Raw genomic sequence first — 17,970 nt, 5'->3', positions numbered from 1 at the left:
AGCAACTAAGCCCCACACAGCCACTTGCTCACTTCCCCCACCCCTGTGGGATGGGGGAGAGAATCAGAAGAGCAAAAGCAAGAAAACTCATGGGTTGAAATAAGAACAGTTTAATAATAAAAGATAATAATGATGATGAGGAGGAGGAGGATGTAATGAAAATGAAAACAACAAGAGGAAGAGAGAGAGGTGAAACCCAGGGAAAATACCCAAGTGATGCAACTGTTCACCACCTGCCAACTGACACTGCCAGTCCCCAAATCCTGCCCCCCACCCCAGTTTATATACTGAACATGACACCATACGGTGTGGGATATCCCTTTGGCCAGTTGGGGTCAGCTGTCCTGGCTGTGTCCCCTCCCAGCTTCTTGTGCACCTGGCAGAGCATGGGGAGCTGGAAAAGTCCTTGACTAGTGTAAGGAAGACTTAGCAACAACTAAAACACCCGTGTATCAACATTGTTCTCATACTAAATCCAAACCACAGCATTGTACCAGCTACTTGAAAGAAAATTAACTCTACCCCAGCTGAAAACAGGATGCATCCAAAATGCATCTTCCCTTTCATTTGTTACTGGCAAGAAGGCTTCTCTTACTAATTGTATTTCGAAGGCAGTAATCTTTAAAAAGTGGTCAAATTTAGTATATCAGAGAAGGCCTATGTGAGAATGAGTCTCACTTGATATAGCTGGGTATTTTCACCTAGCATATGATGGAAGCCTGTGACAGTCAGCTCTCTCAGATCACAAAACAGACATGTCTCTGAAGAGCAGGAAGATTTATGTTTTTCCATTTTCCCAAAGGTCTATAGGAAGAAACTGGCATTTTGTTTATTTAGTTACTGAATTAAAATATTTACTTTGATATTGTAGAGTGAAAAATGAGAGCAGTGATGATTCAAGTGTTTTTAATGTGTTTGATCTGGCCTATGCATGCTTTCTACTTTTGCTGCTTTGGCAAAATGGTTTTGTTCTTTAACGATATACGTATTATTCATTATTAAATGGTTGCATGAATAGCTCAAGGTACTAATTCTGTTTTGATTTTCACCAAGGAGATAACAAAGAGATGAGACGTTCTTTGCAGGAGTATCTCCTGATATTGAGAACGAATTTTTAAATCAACTTACCTAGCCAATAGTAGAACTGGCAGATGTTTGCAGGAGATGCAAAGTGTTATGGTTTTGTGTGACTCAATGAAAGCTTTATCTTTAATGTGCAAAATGTTTTGGGGTTGGAGAAATGTACCAGATCTCTCTTTAGAAGTCTTACCAGAAATGCACTGGACACATGAAATCCTTACTTGTAATTTAGTGGATAAAGCCTTTTTGTGTATTACAAGTTTAATTTAATTCCTCCTTCAGATAGTATGTTTTGTGAACATTTTTTTTTACTATTTATTTATCTGTAGGTTCCTTCAGAGAAATCAGAATCCTTTGCATCCATGTTGAGACGCTCTCCTTTAATTCAGATGGGACCTGCCAAAGATAAAATTGCCATTGGTCAAATATTCCATGTTGTAGGTGATGATCTTTATATAGATTTTGGTGGCAAGTTTCACTGCGTGTGCAAAAGACCAGAAGTAGATGGAAAGTAAGTAATAAACTCACGGTAAGCAATTAACATATGTGAACGACATACTGAAATGCTTAGCTGCTGGGTCTTGACCGTCTTCTGGACTGAGCTTGGATAGTTTGTATGAATTTTGTGGTTATTGTGCAGAATGGAAATATGATCACAAACAGATCTGCATAGCTCAGACAGCAGTGTCTTGAATGCAGATTCCTTTGCAATTTTGCATTATTGGTATCTGCATTATTCCAGCTTACAATGACCAAATGAAATTACTGCGTGTTTTGCCACTGAGGAAAGGGGAAATTTTTATCATCCAAGTTGTTAAAACAAGCGCTATTTATTGAAGTACTTGGGAGTTTTGCGAACGTGGAACTTCAATGCCATGTAAATTGTAAGCTTCCTTAGGAAATATCTGTGCTGAATACATATGTATGAGGTGATGTACTGGGGTGTTTACACGTTATTTGTGATAATACATTTCATAATAGATGATCAGTGCGAATGTGGTCAAATATTCCATATTGTAGAAGATGATTTTATATAGATTCTGGTGGCAGGTTTCACTGTGTGTCCTGAACTAGAACAACTGTGGTGGAACTAGAACAGTTGTGCTGGGGAATGCAGTAATTAGAGCTAAAAGGTAAGCAAGCAAAGAATTCTAGTGGAAATTGCATTTATAAGCTTTCTAAACTGTCTTTAGCACCTTATGGATATGTATTATTCAAAATACCTTGTCTATTTAATTTGTCTCTAGGTTGCTTTAACACTTAGTTTTTAATATGTAGGCAAAATACCATGTTTTTTAATTCATAACTTCAGAATATTTTAGTCCATCTGTTTCCCTCTTTTTTTCCTTGAGAGAGGAGAAGCCTCTTTGTTAATCTGCAAGGTCACTGTGTCTAAACCATTAAATATGATTCCTGTGATAAACAGTTGTGAAATAGTTGGAGTTTTTTTAGAAGATTTAACAGAAATAATCACACCTTTGTGTGCAAGTTTGTGATAGTATTTTATCAGCATTTGTATACTCAACTTCCGTTTTTTTTGATAGGTCTGTGACTTTCAAAGCAAATATGATTGATGGCACAGGATAAACAGAGTCCTTTGTGCCTGTCACATTTGGCAGCAGGAAAAGCTTTTCCTAGTTTTTGCTGCTGCTGTAGTGGTAAAGCCTGTGTGGCTCTTTGTGTCTTTTGCTAATTCTAAATTGAGATGAGCTTTGCCTTTCCCAAGCCTGTTCTTGCATGCCTGAGGAGTGTTTCTATATTCATCTGAATCTATGAGTATTCATTTTGGTTTTGTGGTAGAGTTCAGACTGAAACTCCCTGTTCAGCTGAGCTAGCCTTCTGCCAGGTCTGCTTGACTTTCGTGTATCAGGGAAGACCTTTCTAGAGCATTAAGGAGTTTGTTCTTATAGATCAATGGCCTCTTCTGGGCACCTTTTCATGTCAGGATGACTTCTTATCTGCCCTGAATAAACCCAAGTCTACAGTCCTGAAGCCCAGATCTCTCTTCTGCCACTACCCTTTCTCACTTGCCTTCAGCGTTTAAGCTACATCACTAGTGCTCGGAGCAGCTGAGGCTGCCGTAAGCTACTGCGTTCCCAAATGGTTCTTCCCTGCCCATGAGTAACGTGTCCAGCAGAAGACCTGCCCTAGTTGGGCTGACACCTTTGGCAAAAAAAGTGTCACCAAGGCCCTCACTCTGGATTGCTTGCTCTCCTCCATGTTTTTTTCTGCTTGAGCAGACATCTGGACATTTGAAGTCACTGGTGAGAATCAAAGCCTGCAATCATGAGGTGGCTTCTGGTTGTTTGAATGAGGCTTCATCCACTCCCTCTTCCTGATCAGACAGCCCATAGCAGGCATCCACCGTGACACTGTCTTTGTTGGTCTCCTCTCTCATTCTGAGCCATAGCTCTCAACTGTCTCTTTGCATGGTTCATAGCAGCGCTCCATGCACTTGTGCCCCTCCCTTCCTTGCAGTGCAGCACCTTTTACCGTGTGCCACGTCTGCTTGTGTGCTTCCTCCCAGTTTTGGGGAGCAGGCAACTTTGTGCATTGTCTTCAAATCCTTAACTGCCTTTCATTCACCTTGTGAACGCTGAGCCCACTGCTTGCTGTTTCCTTGTGTGGTGTTAATATCGCATTTTGTCACGGTGCTCAGGAATACTAAATTGGGGAAAAGTAGTGAAATAAGTCTTTCTAAAGAAGTTTACAGGCAGCCAAGTGTCTTTCTACTCCTTCCCTGCTCTCATCTTCCTTCTAACGCTTGACGTCTTTTCTTCCAGTGCCCGTTGCAGTGGTACAGTGGGAAATGGGGCCTAAGGAAACTGTTGTTGGAGCAGATGTTTTGGTGTGAGTCAGTTGTCCATTGAATACTGGGGGTATAAGCCTGGGGCTGAGAGGATCTAGACTAGTTATATTTTTGGCTGCCTGTTATAATGATAAAAACAAGCAGATCCACATAAGGCGTGTTTATACTTCCCTCTCACTGCTTTTGAGTGGGAGTGGAGAGAGAGAAATTAACAGCCTGGGCATTTTTAATGAAATAAAATTTGGAACTAAAGGCGGTAGTTCACAAAATGATACAGACAGGATTTAGAACATTGAGGATGTAGTGGCGGTGGAAGTAGTAGTATCGATACTCTATGTCTAATGGACTTAGAGATACAGGTGACTGATTCAAATCCCCTTTCTCCTCAATTCAGTCCAGGAACCTAAATTTGTCTCTGACTTCATAAGTGTTTAAATGCTATATGGGCCTAATCCTCTAAATAAAAATATCTGTGTAAGAAAATAAATAAGTCTTGCCACCTTTTCCAATTCATTGTGTTTCTGGAATTGGAACTTCTAAAATTTACCTGGATTTACAGAAAATTGCAGTCACGGGCAATCTTTTTTTCTGTTGTTCAGCTTATAGCTTGTCATAAGGTGCTGTGTCATATAATGTAGTTGTACCAGTTCATTTCTAACTGGGATTTGTAACACAAAATTTGCAAAGTACTTGTGGAATGAAAAATAAACATGGAAAACTACAATCTTAGCAAGCTGCATGTGTCACCAGTAGCATTCAGGTGCTGCTGAGTTTGGATCTCTGTGCTTATAAAAAACAGTGGGAAGACTTATGCCTTTGCTTGTACAATTGCTTTGATCTGCTTACATAGTAAAGACAGCAGCTCATTGATTTTTGAGGTAAAGTTTGCCTTATCAAAACAGTCTTTTCATACACTGACCTCTTAGTAGGTGTGAAGGCTTAGAGTCTTTCAGCGGAAACTGACTTTTCTTTGGAAGGTAGTAACCAGAATAAAGGTCAAACTAGTGCTAGTGAATCTTCTACCAAAGCTTGAAAGTAACTGGGTAGAGTTTGCAGTGTGTATGTAGATCTGCACCAGCTTACGTTGGTGGTTGCAATAAGACTTTGTTACTGTTATTTCTGTTAATTCACTTGCTGATAAAAGTGACTTTGTCACCGTATTGTATGTGCACGTAATCAGTATAACAGTTTACTGTTTTGTTTGCAAAATGTTTATTGCTTGTGCCAAGGAGAGGACCGGGCATTTTAATTGACAGATAACATGATTTCATGAAGGCCATCATTTCAGGACAGAAACACCAGGTTTAATCTTCAGACACAGAAATTCATGATACCAGATTTATAAAGTCAGTCTTGACATCATGGCTCTTCTATTCTCGTATTCTGATGCTGATCTTTGGGTTTACTATATTGTCTTTTCAGGTATTTGGCAACTCCTCCAAAATATTAGTTTAGCATCTTTAAAGGGAAAAACCCTCCTTCTTGCCATTTATGTAGGGAGGTATCTCCATGAGGACATGTGCTTTTGATATTTCCTTGGTCATTTGGCTTTTTTCTCACCAGAACTCAACTATTTCCATGATACTACAACATAGTTTTCTTTTTCTTACATAATGTCCTTTGCTTTTTGAAAGTGCCTGAAGTTATTTGAAGAGAAACAAAAATCCTACAAGAGGTTCTTGTCTTTAAAGCTTGTTCTCTTGCACTGCTCAGTCCTGATGCTAAAAGTTATGGTTTCTTGGGATGTCCAAATGAAAGACCTTGTGGTGCTACCACCATGTGGCCATAAGACAGAATTCCACCTTCAAGACTGTCCTTGGGTAAAAGAGCAACTACAAAAAAGAAGTGTCCCTCAATTGGGAATTTTGATGTAGCTACGTAAATATATTTTTTTCCATCGGTTCTTCTAAAGTAAACTTCAACCTTAAAAAAAAAAGTAACCAAAACCAAATCAAACAAAACACCACAAACTATTAAGCAAAAGAAACCTTAGAACAGCTATGATACAAAATCTAAATTGAAAAAGCATTTGAACAACCTGCTAGCTATAGTATTTTGGGTTTTGCTGACTGTTTTCCTTCTTCCTATGCTCTTTGGGAAAGCTGTTTCATAGGATTGCAGAAAATATATTTAATTATCAGCATTTAAGGTATTGAGAATGGGAGCATGCATCAGCTTAGTTAGAGACCAAAGATATTGTTGGTGAAATGTCACTGAGGTAAGGCAAGGATGTATTTGGTTATAAATATCAACAGCATTTTGTAATTTGGGATTTATTTAATGTGACAGGAGTATTTATTACCCTTATGATTTCAAGGTCTTATTTAATGTACTGTACTTATTTAATATGTACTGTAACGAGTAAAAACAAGTTTCTTGATACACTTTGACTTAAATTCTGTATTAAATTTGTGTTTTATGCCAGCAATTCTGTAAAGCATCCAGAGTTTATACACATGAGAAAGGGTCTATGGGAAAGTAACGGTGAAGTAACTTTACAGCTATACGAAGTGGCGGGTTTTTTTTCTGTCTTTTAACATGCAGGGGAAATGAAGTCCTAAGGAGGAAAGCATTTGTCTTAAATCTCCAAATAAGCAACAACTTAATCCATGGCAAAAAGGTGTTGTTACAACCTGCTTCTGCCATTATCAGGCAGAATTCCTAAGAACCAGAGGACGGGGGAAGGGGTTGTGCTGACACTGCCCATTGCACGGTCTGCACCTGTACTGTTAATGACCAATTCCCATCAAAAGCACAGCGGCTTTCAGCAGTTTTCTGAAATGTAGGATTGAGGGACCAGCTTCCAAAGGGGATTAAACTGCACATCTCCATGCCAGTGTAATGAAGCTCTACTTTCAAAGGCTGCTGTAACCCTCCAGCAACTCCAGTATTATCAGGCTGTAGGATCAGAAAGACACTTCCTTTATGTTTGAGTATGCAGCTGGTGCAGGGATTTCCAGTATATCCTGTGGCGATTTTACTTGACACCTTTTATACAGTGCATATTTGCTGAACTTAAATAGTAGAGAAGGGAAGAAATCATTTGATGCTGGTTGTGATTTAGAACATGACAGCTTAATGAGCATCATAAAACATTACCTAATGCTGTTTCTGTAAATTGTATCAAAATATTTACACTGTTTGAATGGTTGCCAGGGTGGATTTTATTTGGGAAGCATTTTAAATTCTTCTCTTTTTGTTCTATTTTAAAAATATTTTATAGATAAGGGCAGGATGGAATCCAATTAAAAATAATGTATCTTTTTAGGCTAGGTAATGTGAATAAGGCTGGCTGTTTTCTAGCACATCCAGTTTATTAAGACAGTCTTGAGTTTAAGTTAACAGTGATAGGTGAAACTATTTAAGAGATCTTGTAAGATTAAAAATATCAATTTATGGGGAAAAAAAATAGGTGCATAGAGAGAGATGCTCTGCAGGGGGAAGGATTTCAAGAAGACACCATTTGGTTTGGTTCCAGTTTGTGCATTAAACAAAATCATAGCACATTAAGCTGGAGGGAGAGTTTGGAGTTAACTACTCCATTTTGATGCCACGTGAATATGTTTCTTGAGCAATTAGTGCATCTTTCATCCAGAATGAGCTACCTCACACAAAGCACCAAGAAAGCTACCTCGATCTCGGTGTGCGGCAGAGATACTTGGGAAGATGGCGATGTGTGGTAAATTCACTCTTTGCGTGCTGAACCCTAGTTTCCCTGACTGTTGTGTATCTAATGTGCAAGACTACTATGGAAAGTTTTATGCTGAAGACGGAACCTTTCTAACTCTTTCCTTTAAAGGTAAATAAAGACTAGACAACTGGCAGGAGGCTGGCCCAATAGAGAGACCCAGCACCCTGCTTCCTTTCCTGGGGCCTTTGCTCTTGTATTGCCAGGGGTATCACACTCATCAAATTCAGGCTTAACCTGGAGTCTGTGACTAACTGGGATCAAAGTCTCTGAGTAGCAGTATGGGCCACCCATAGGATACAGATTTGGTGGCAGTGGAGAGACTTCATGAGGTTTTCCTTAGAATATGTATTTCTTCCCTGTCCTGTACTGCTGCTGACTGGAGTGGTGCTGTTCTGGCAGCCTGGCACATCCTATAGCTTTCATGTCAAACGTAGAATGTTGACGGAACTATTACTGCTAAAAAAAAAAAAAGGTAATTAATGTGGTATATAAAGGAAATTATTTCTTGCTGTAGTAATGCTGATTTTAGTTCTATGTGTTTGTTTTTACAGTGGTCTACTTCCTTTTTACTGTCTGTTGCCAGCAAAATAGCATCTATCTGTAATGGTAATTCTTGAGGGGAAAGAAGGAAATTGCTAACCAGCAGTACAAGTGATACAGCAAATGATGCTTTTGCAAGTACAATTTTCAAACTTGTGCAGATGCAGAAAAAACAGGTCATATGAAGGAGACTGTAGAAACCTAGTAATTTTTTTTTAAATTATTAATTCATGTTGAAGGTACTGATAAAATGCACACCATGCTGGGTTGGTGTGCAAAATTGCTTTTGGTTTCTGTGGTGTAGTCTTGCTTAGAAAAGGCTCAAGGTCTGCTGAGGGAAATGTTTTTTTTAACTCCCACCTTTGGTAAGTGAGGAGAATGAACACAGCAACTATACCAGCACCATTTTCTCTTTCTGTTTACATGTTCAAGCTGTTGCTGGTAGCTCATCGGCATTAGATCAGTGGTTTCCTTCTTCTCTGCTTCCCTTCTGTTGCAGTTTTCAACCCCAACAGATCAGTCTTTTTCTCACAAGTCTTTCTAGTAGTAACCACACTGCAGAGAAACTTTTATAAGAAGATGGAGAAAATGTATGACCAGTCTCTTACAGGGAATACATTATCTTCCTTCCTTCCATCACCTTTTGTTGCCATTGCCTCATTCATGTGCTCTGTTGTTAACTCTTTGTACCCCTTCTGGGGTTGTTCTCTGTACTTTTTTTTTTCCAATACTGATTGCTAATATATATTTCAAATATAAAGAAATGTAGTTACATTTATAATTACAGTTTTATATTATTATATTCAGTATTATATAAGTTAGTAAGCCTTTTTAACTTACAAATTCTCACCTTTTTACCAGTGTTTTCCCACAGAACTGTTAGAATTTGTAGTTTTGTTATATGTTTTCAAGCAGTCACCATCTTTTAGAGGTGACTGTATTGCAGCAGTATGTGATTTGTACCCTCTAATAATGCCTTAGGAGAGTTTTATAAATAATTTTTGCTCATTTATGTATAAAGCAGAAATGACATAACTTACTAAAATACCTATTAACATAATCTTTCTCACTCAACATGAACACATACCTGGCCTTTCCCACAAAATTTGCTCTATTCTTTTTTCATTGGCTCTCAATTTTTTTGATCTGTTGGAAAATTATTTCTTGCCTATCCAAAAGAAAAGGTAGTGGCATAAGTAAGCAATCTCAGAGAATCTGGTAAGTTTATATGACAATGATTTCGTTTGTGCCTGTAACTTCAAATGATTTACGTCTGTCAGTGCCATGTTGCTGACTAATACATTTGTAATACTAAATAGCTATCTGAAATCAAAGCAATCTTCAAACTTCCCTGCTCCTTCCTCACCCTCTTTCGCTTCTAAGTTGTCCTACCTGCCAGGTAAGCACCTACTTATTGGAGGGCAAAATTCCTCTGCATTTTGAAAGATTAAACTGTATTATTTTTGAATTGTTGAATAATTATGACCTGGTCAAATTTACTGAAGTATAAAACAGCATACACACACACTTCCCTGAATCTCTTCCAGTTTGTATCTTTTATGGAAAGCATAACCAGACAGCTGGTCTCCACACTGTGAAAACCAGTCTCCTTCTGTGATGAAAATTACCAGAATGTCATGTTGAAATTCTCTGAGGACCAAGGTGGTTTGCACTAGTCATCAACAAACTTTGGTTTTGGCACTCTGGTCAGCCTTTGGTCTTAAACTTTGCCCAAATTCCAGGGAGAAATGGTAAGCAGGACTGATCTTGTTGTCCCGTTCCCACATACCAACGTTGCAACTTAAAAAGGAAGCCTTATTGTTTATGTTGAAGAGGGCTAAATTCAAGGAGGTGGCATGAACTCTCTTTTCTACAAAGCTTCCATATAGTGCAATTCGCCATTGCTCCGAGCCCAAACAATGCACGCGGTGCCACTCTGTCTGCTGTTGAACAATTTCAGCTCTCTTTTTTCAAACAGGCATGCAGAATAGCTGTGTGATTGCAAACTTAATCTGTGTGCTTCAGCAAATAACCTCTAACTTATTTATAGCAGCGTGCATTTTGGAAATTATAGCATTTTTATCCCCTATGGACATAGCTTATTATTTGGTTACTTTACAATTGTGACTGTTTTTGCCACCCACTGTATATCGTTCTTCAGTGGTTATTTTCAACCACAAATGGAGGTGTTGGCTTTGTGTGGTTCTGTAGTACACAAGACTCTGCTTCCCGAATTCCTGGAGCCCAGAGTATGTAAACATTTTTTGGACTATACTGTAAATTCTTCATCACATACAGATACTTTAGAGTTTAGTGAATGTAATAATACCATGGGACAGGTGTTGTTTTTCAGAAATACAATTAATCTGTATTAATGAGGCACCCCGTGCAGCATTTGGTATGGAGTATGCAGCATAGACCTAGGATTACGGCCACAGCAATGCATGCAAGCCTGCAATTGCTTTTTCATCTTTGTTTTCACTTCTGTCGTTAGTTTAAAGTAGCAGAGTTATGAAATTTGACGGCCTTTGGAGGAGGAGAACCCCACAAAACTGGTAGCATTTACTGGTGAAAATTTTTTGCCAGCTCTGTCTTGCCATGGCATCATGATATATGGGAGATGGAACATGCTGTATAAAACCTCTTGGGAGAAGAAAGCAGTCCATAGGTGGCCTGGAGCTTTTTTGGCAGTGTCAAAGTCTGTAAATACTCATTAAGCCACACTTCTCATATGTGGACGTGCACACATACACGAAAAAAAAAGGACTTGAGAAACTTATTACTGCATTGGAAGGTTTGAGTGTTGTCTGTAGAAGATGAGGTAGGTTAATTCTCTTTTTTTCCCCTAAATCAGGTATTGGGTGTCAAGAACTGTAGAAACTAGAATTATAAACTCATGACTTTGCAGAATAATTAAAATTGGTTTTTTTTGTATTTGTTTCTAAATTGATTGAGAAAAATCACTTGAGTCTCTGTATAGAGCATATTTGGAATAATTTTCCCTCCCCATGCTTTAGAGAAAGCCTTATGGTTTACATGTGGGGAAGAGCTCTCTCACTTAAATATTTCGAGTAAAGTATAATTAATTACCTCAATAGCTAGAAAAGGCTCTAGGAATCTCAGCTGTCCAGATGCAGAAGATTTTTATTTTTAGTGAAAACCCTAATGCTTTCCAACATGTCTCACTGACTCTGGCTGACAGCAGATGAGGTAGGGACATGCCAGTTACATAGGCGTCTGGTACTTTTCAGGGAACTGTGCTTTATAAACTGCACAGCAGAGCAAGGTGCAGATGTTTCTGGCTTAAAGTCTGTTCAGTTTGACCTGTTACTGTAACAGAGGTAAGGGCTAGGTGAAAAAACAGTCCAGGTTACCAAAGCAGCATAACTACTTTATTAGGTTGGGTGTAACTGTGTGCTAAACCCTCAGTGTAATGAGTTGAGCTGCAGCGCTGCGCTGTTGTGGCCTTTGATTTCAGTTTGGGAGCCAGCTTGGTCTAAACTAGCTCATGGGCTCCACGTGGCAATCCACTGAGAGGTGTAGACTTGCCCAAAGACAAGAAGCTATTTAGTTTCTAGGTTGAAAAACTGAATTAATGATGGTTTAGACCAGACGTGAATTGTGAGCCTTCATATAACATAGATCTTACTGGGGAAAATTAATGCTATCGTATAACCATGGAGTGGTAATTATTACTCCCTCTGGAATGGTTTCTGTGAGTCTGAGGAGGGAATTAATACAGCTAGGGAAACACTCTACAGGTAATATATCAACCTTGAGCTCTTCAGAAGGCATGAGTCAAGCCTCCCACAAATCATGATATTAAAGTTGTTTTTATTTTTTGTTTTATTTCTTTTTGGATTCTTCAGTCTTTGGGTTCAAATAACTTTTTTTTTAACTTGGCAGAACAGGAATTTTTAATTAAACCAACTTTTTTTTTTAAAGGCAACTGGGCTTCCTGTGTAACAGTATAGCTGCAAGAAGCAAGACTTTAAGACACCAAATGTCAGAAAGATATGACAATGTCGTTAATGTTAGAAAAGCTAGAGATGTTGCGCAGAATTATTTCACTGATAATTCTTCTCAGTCTGCTATATAATGTTAAGATTATTCAGGCTGGAGGTTAGTAACTAGCAGTGTACCCCAGGGGTCAATACTGGGTCTAGTCCTGTTTAAGATGCTCATTAATAACCTCAGTGATGGGACAGAGCGTACCCTCAACAAGTTTGCATAGAGTACAAAACTCAGAGGAATTGTTGTTACACAGGGTGGTTGTGCTGTCATCCAGAGGGACCTTGACAGGCTGGAGAAATGGGCTGACAGGAACCTCGTGAAGTTCAACAAAGAGAAGTGCAAAGTCCTTCCCCTGGGGAGGAGCGACAGCAGGCATCAGTGCATGCTGGGGCCATCTGGCTGGAAAGCAGCTTGGCAGGAAAGGCCGTGGGGGTCCTGGTGGACACCAAGTTGAACATGGGCCAGCGGTGTGCTCTTCTGACAAAGAAGGTGAATGTCTAATGCAGCCAGGACTTCAAAGCATTGCCAGCAGGTGAGGGGAGGTGATCCTGTCCCTCCACTCAGCCCTGGTGAGGCCAGATCTGGAGTACTGTGTCCAGTTTTGGGCTCCCCAGCTCAAGAGACAGTCCAGTAAAGGGCCCCTAAGATCCTGAAGGGACTGGAGCATCTCTCCAGTGAGGAAAGGCTGAGAGAGCTGGGACTGTTCAATCTGGAGGAGAGAAGGCTCAGGAGAGATCCTGTCAATGTTTAGAAATACCTGAAGGGAGGGGGCAAAGAGGACAGAGCCAGGCTCTTTCCAGTGGTGCCCAGTGACAGGACTGGAGCCAGTGGGCACAAACTGAGACATATGAGGTTCCCTCTGAGCATTAGGAAACACTTTTGCACTGTGAGGGTGACCAAGCACTGGTACAGGTTGCTCAGAGGGGTTGTGGACTCTCTGTCCTTGGAGATACTTAAAAGCTGTCTGGACATGGTAGTGGGGGACCCTGCGTTGAGCAGGGGTTTTGGATCAGGTGGCTTCCAGAGGTGTTTTCCAACCTCTGCTTTTCTGTGATCCTAAGATGATAACTTGATGGAAGATCTGTCTGCCTGACTGAAGGTGGTGGCCATTGATGATTTAGTCAGGCTTTTGTATGTAGAGTCAACTGTCCGCACAGAGGGATGGTTCCTCAGAGGGAGGAGTGGGTGTTGACTGCCACTTGGAACAGGCCCAAAAGACCAGTAAAATTAATTCTGTTACTCCTACACACCAAACCCCTGAAAGATGCTTTTCTTCCTCTGCTGCTTTCTGTTAGTCCTTGTCAGCCTATTTAGATGCCGTTATCCAACCAGGGCACAAAAACAGGTAAATTCCTACAAAGCAAGGTAAGCCTTTGAAGGCCGAGTGTTTCCGAGCTGTACAGGAGATTCAGCTGCTTTGCTATTATTAGGCAGCTCAGCATATCTGAATAAAAAGAAAAAATGGATGTTCTGAGGCAAAAATAAGTAATTTTCTTGCATGTCTATTATTTAAGAGTAATTTTCTTTCCTTTTCTGCTTGCTAATATGCTAACAAAAACAACACAGTCCTTCTGCCTCTGTTTTCAAAATGCGCTGGCGTGGAGCTAGGGTAGGAATAGAAATTGGGTATACTTTTTGTATCAAATGTTTTGGAGGAAGAAGCAGGGCCAATAGAAGAACTAAAGCAACACATAGGTTGTATGTGATTGCCCTTACTGAGTAAGGACCATCTGACAATGCAGTCCCTGCTACTGTATTTGCTTGCTTGATTCTTATATTTTCAAGATTTAAAATTTAGAATCCTAGGCAGGTGTTGTTGTGCTGGAAGAAATGCAGTGTAAGTAAAGACTCATATATTTAAAAGACAAAAAGGGGAAAAAAAAAAAACCTGTTACTCTTCTAAGAGTATTCAGTAGCTGTTAAAACTTGCCTTAATAAATTTTGGAGTCTGTGTGTGGTCACTGCTGCCACGGCTCTGTCAGCATTTTAGGCATGATAGCAGCCAAGCAGGGATGCAAATGTCTGTTGCTTTGTGAACTTGCTGAACATTACCATGATTTATGGACAATGAAATATGAAGTATGATGATAGTCAACATGGAGCATTTTTTTTCTTTACAAAAACAAAGCTTTTTACTTTTTCTGATAGCTGTCAAGGGAGGCAAATTTTCTATTTTCTCATCTTAGCATTTTACAACAATTTATTTTTTACCTAAAGAACTCAAAATCCAGCCACCCAACTTGGGCGAGAAATAATAACACCCCTCCAGTCCTCCAAATCCTGAAGGAATTGTTCTGAAAAATACTGACGCTATATTTTAAATGAACTGCTTTGAGACTTGGCAGGCTCTGATCACATGGAAAAGTGCACATAATGTGGTTGCACTGTGTGAGCATGTACCCACTTAACCAAGAAATTGAGATACGACTCTAAGGCAGGGAAATAACCATTGGATACAATGAAAAATGCCTATCACTTATTAGTGTTTAGTGACTGTGCTTTAGTAGGGTAAGAGGAAAAGGGCTTAAGCAATTTTTCTTTGATTAATCATTTTATTAGAGAGAATGAAGGATTGCTTGCTTGTTCTCTGTGAAATCTCACGTTCTTTATTTTCATAGTAGTTAGTGGGCTCTTCCAAAGCCAATGAGATCTTCTGAACCAGTTTCACAGTTGGTATAAACCTATATAAAGCATGTCTTTATAGAAGTGCAAAGATGTATGTTTAATGCTTCTGAAATCTTGTGGAAGTAATGGAGCGTTAATTTTAAAAATGGAAGTATTTAAACTATAATCTACAACATGAAATCCCAGTCAAACTTTTTAGGTCTTTTCCATACCTGGTAAGGAAATGTAGTAACATACAGGTTTAATTTATTTGCAATTTGTACTCATAAAGTTCAGGTATTCAAGGTATTCAGGTAGAGATCGTAATCTTAGTGCTAATTATAAATTGATTGCTAATCTGTCCTCCACTTAAGGAGTTCAGTTACTTCTTTTCCTATGACTTTATCCATTTGAAGTTACCTGAAAGTGTTTTAGTCTTTCAGGTTGGGTAGTGCTTGATCCCCCTCACTCATCTTTGGGTGCCCGGTGCCAGACCAGTATACTTACCACCTAAGTACTAGGTTTTGCTCCCTCTGAAGCCTTTCAAGACTGTTTTTGGCAGCTGGCTTGACAGGGCTGCTGGAGATGAGACTGAAATGCGCTCTGCTTCCTCCAGACAGAGCTTGGTAAGCAAACTGTGATCCTCTGCTGGGCTGGAGGCAGTGCTGACACTGCTGCCAGCCTGGGGGGCATGCAGAGCAGCGGTGATGCGTGGCAGTGAATACAGCATCCTTTTCTGGGTCTTTTGGTGACTTGAATCACACCTTGCTGTAATGTGAAGATTTGTGAAATATTTCTCTGCTTCTGCAAGATGTAGTAAGAGTTCGGTATGCTTTGGCCTGGTGTACACACCAGCGGTGCATTTAGCTAAAACTAAATTATAGTAAGCCAGTGGAAAGGAATAATGTATGGCTGGAGTAGGTTAGGCTAGGTTTAATTTGTGAAGTAGTGATTTAAGCTTAAAACCCAGAGTTTTGTAGTGATTTAGAATCACTCTGTTGAAAGAATTGGTGGAGCAGAGGTTTGGTTTTTTTTCTCTGTTTTCTTCTTCTCATCATAGGGCAAACTTGGAAGGTCTTTCTCTGATGAGAATTTCCTGTCCATTATTTAAAAAAAAAAAAGTGCTAGGTGTTAATTCTTCCAGCTTTGGTGGCCAGCCTCAATCAATGAGTATTCCTGTGGCAAGGAATGTAATAACCCTAATAGTAATTGAAAGGTGAGGATTTTCTTCCTCTAAAGTGAACTAAAACTCTGTTCAGGATTGTGATTGATCAGATCAGTGGCAGGCTTGCAGGCATCCTTTGGCATTCCTACAAATGTTTGCCTACTTTACGTACCCAGTGCCAGTATACTCAAGTGCAGTCGTATGTCTTACAGCTAGTGTTGAAAGCAGGAAGGCCTGCTTTATTTGAGTAAGGCTATATGTAAATATAAAAAGTAGAAATTCTTGTGCTGTTTTAAAATAAAGTATCTCAGAGTAAGGTGATGGTCTTCACCTATCTTTCAGGTTACTTGCTCACAACTTGTTTGCCAAGAGTGAAAGTCATGGCTTCAGACTCCCAAAATCTTCATGACTAGCTCACACATAATGAAACTTACCATTTGAGGGATTTATTTTTTTCTTCTGGCATTAGACACATTGTTTTTTTAATATTTTGGGGCTTTCTTCTATATTTAGTTAATGTAATAACAGCATTCCAGTATTTTGAGCTAAAAAAATAAACTTGAAAGAGCAGTAGGAAGCATGCTAATACTATCTTGGCTATTAGTGATAACAATATTCCTTGTGTTCCGCTCATTGGAATCCAGAGATTTGTTTAACTTAAAATGCATTTTCTTTCTTCTTCCCTTTTTTAAGCAATTCACAGTCTTAAAACAGGTTAAGCAGTTCTTTCACTCAGACTTAATCATATATGACTTTATCTGTATTATGGTCTGCATGAGTTAAAGAGCAATTGCTAACTCTCTTATACCTGAAGCTTCATGCTAATCATACCAAAGTCCAAATACATTTTGCAATCGAAGACTTCACTCCTTAGAATAAATTGTGCATATTTCCTTTTATACTCTAGTATACGAAGCAGGTGAAGTTTTGACTTTGTGCCAGAGGGCTACTTTTGTTTCTTAGAGGTATTTATAAGGATGCTATTGTAAAGAAGTATGGCTTCTATAAACGGAAAGTTGACAAAAATAATTATTTGAAGAATAGCAGTAATCTATATGAAGTGGTTTTTTTCTTCTGCTAATAGGTAATACACAGGTGCATATGTGATATTAGGTATATGATAAATTTTCCCTGACCCTTTATTTGCACAATATAAATGTTTTGCTTGAAATGCAGATGCATAGCTATGGTTGTCTTTTGTTACTCTTCTCAGTTCCTTTAAAAGTCTTTGCAGTAGGGATTTTAAATGACAGCCTATGTTGTTATTGTCTTTGATGTACCTTTTGAAGGGACGTAGGGCTCTTGTAATTCCATATCCCATGCTTACTTTTTCTTCTTGGTTGAAGTTGCAGCTGTGAATTGGGTCATGGTGGGAGGGAAGGGGAGGGGGTGTTACTGTGGTTTTGGGTTTGAAGGAGATAAAATATGTTACTTAAAACGACCACGCTGTCTCCGCAGCAGCGGCATCATGCGCAGGCTTCGCCCAAGGTCGGAAGCCAGAAGCGCCAGTGCTGTGCGGTGGTGGGAGCTGTGTGACCGGTGACTCCGGGCTTCCCGCCGGAGCTGTCCTGTGCAGGGGGACCTGCCGCTGGCTGCCCGGGCGAGTGCAGAGCCATTCTTCCGCCTTCACTTCCTCGGCTCTTTAGCCCCCATTGAGCGGTGAACAGTGGCGGGGGACAAAAGCTGTATACACTGTACAAACAGAGCACCAAAGCGGCAGTACACTGACTCATTCTTCGCTCTGTGTGAGAACTGAGGGGGACTCTATTCACCGCCTTTGTGCCGGTGTCTGTCAACAGCGCTGTTTGAGGCCAGCCCCATTGTGCCGGCCAATGTTTCTTATTGACCCGAGTCTGTGCCCGCAATGTTCCCAGGGTCGAAGTTGCGAGCGAGAGAATGTTTGAAAAGGGGTAATCGTGGGCTAAATGCGTTTTTCTGCATTGTCGTCTGACCTATTAAATCTAAACTGTGGTCCGCGTTCATGCAAACAGGTAATTATGTAGTCACAGCTGCGGCCATTGACATCTGGTTACCGCCCCGTGGAAAAAGGGGATGGGTGCTTGCCTC

The 17,970-nt window shown here is 39.9% G+C and overlaps 1 protein-coding gene across 1 annotated transcript in view; it reads left to right on the top strand.

Annotated features, from left to right (window-relative positions):
* The window catches only part of MRPS28 (mitochondrial ribosomal protein S28), an 83,703-nt gene that overhangs the window by 18,752 nt on the left and 46,981 nt on the right, over positions 1–17,970 (top strand). Inside the window, exon 2 of the mRNA XM_075085296.1 lies at positions 1,410–1,591. Within this exon, the coding sequence (XP_074941397.1) occupies positions 1,410–1,591 (182 nt within the window). The remainder of the gene's footprint in view (positions 1–1,409; positions 1,592–17,970) is intronic.

Source organism: Phalacrocorax aristotelis, chromosome 2, assembly GCF_949628215.1.
Source record: "Phalacrocorax aristotelis chromosome 2, bGulAri2.1, whole genome shotgun sequence".
NCBI lineage: Eukaryota > Metazoa > Chordata > Aves > Suliformes > Phalacrocoracidae > Phalacrocorax > Phalacrocorax aristotelis.
The sequence above is the reverse complement of the archived record's forward strand: the minus strand, read 5'-3'. Positions and strand labels throughout refer to the sequence as shown.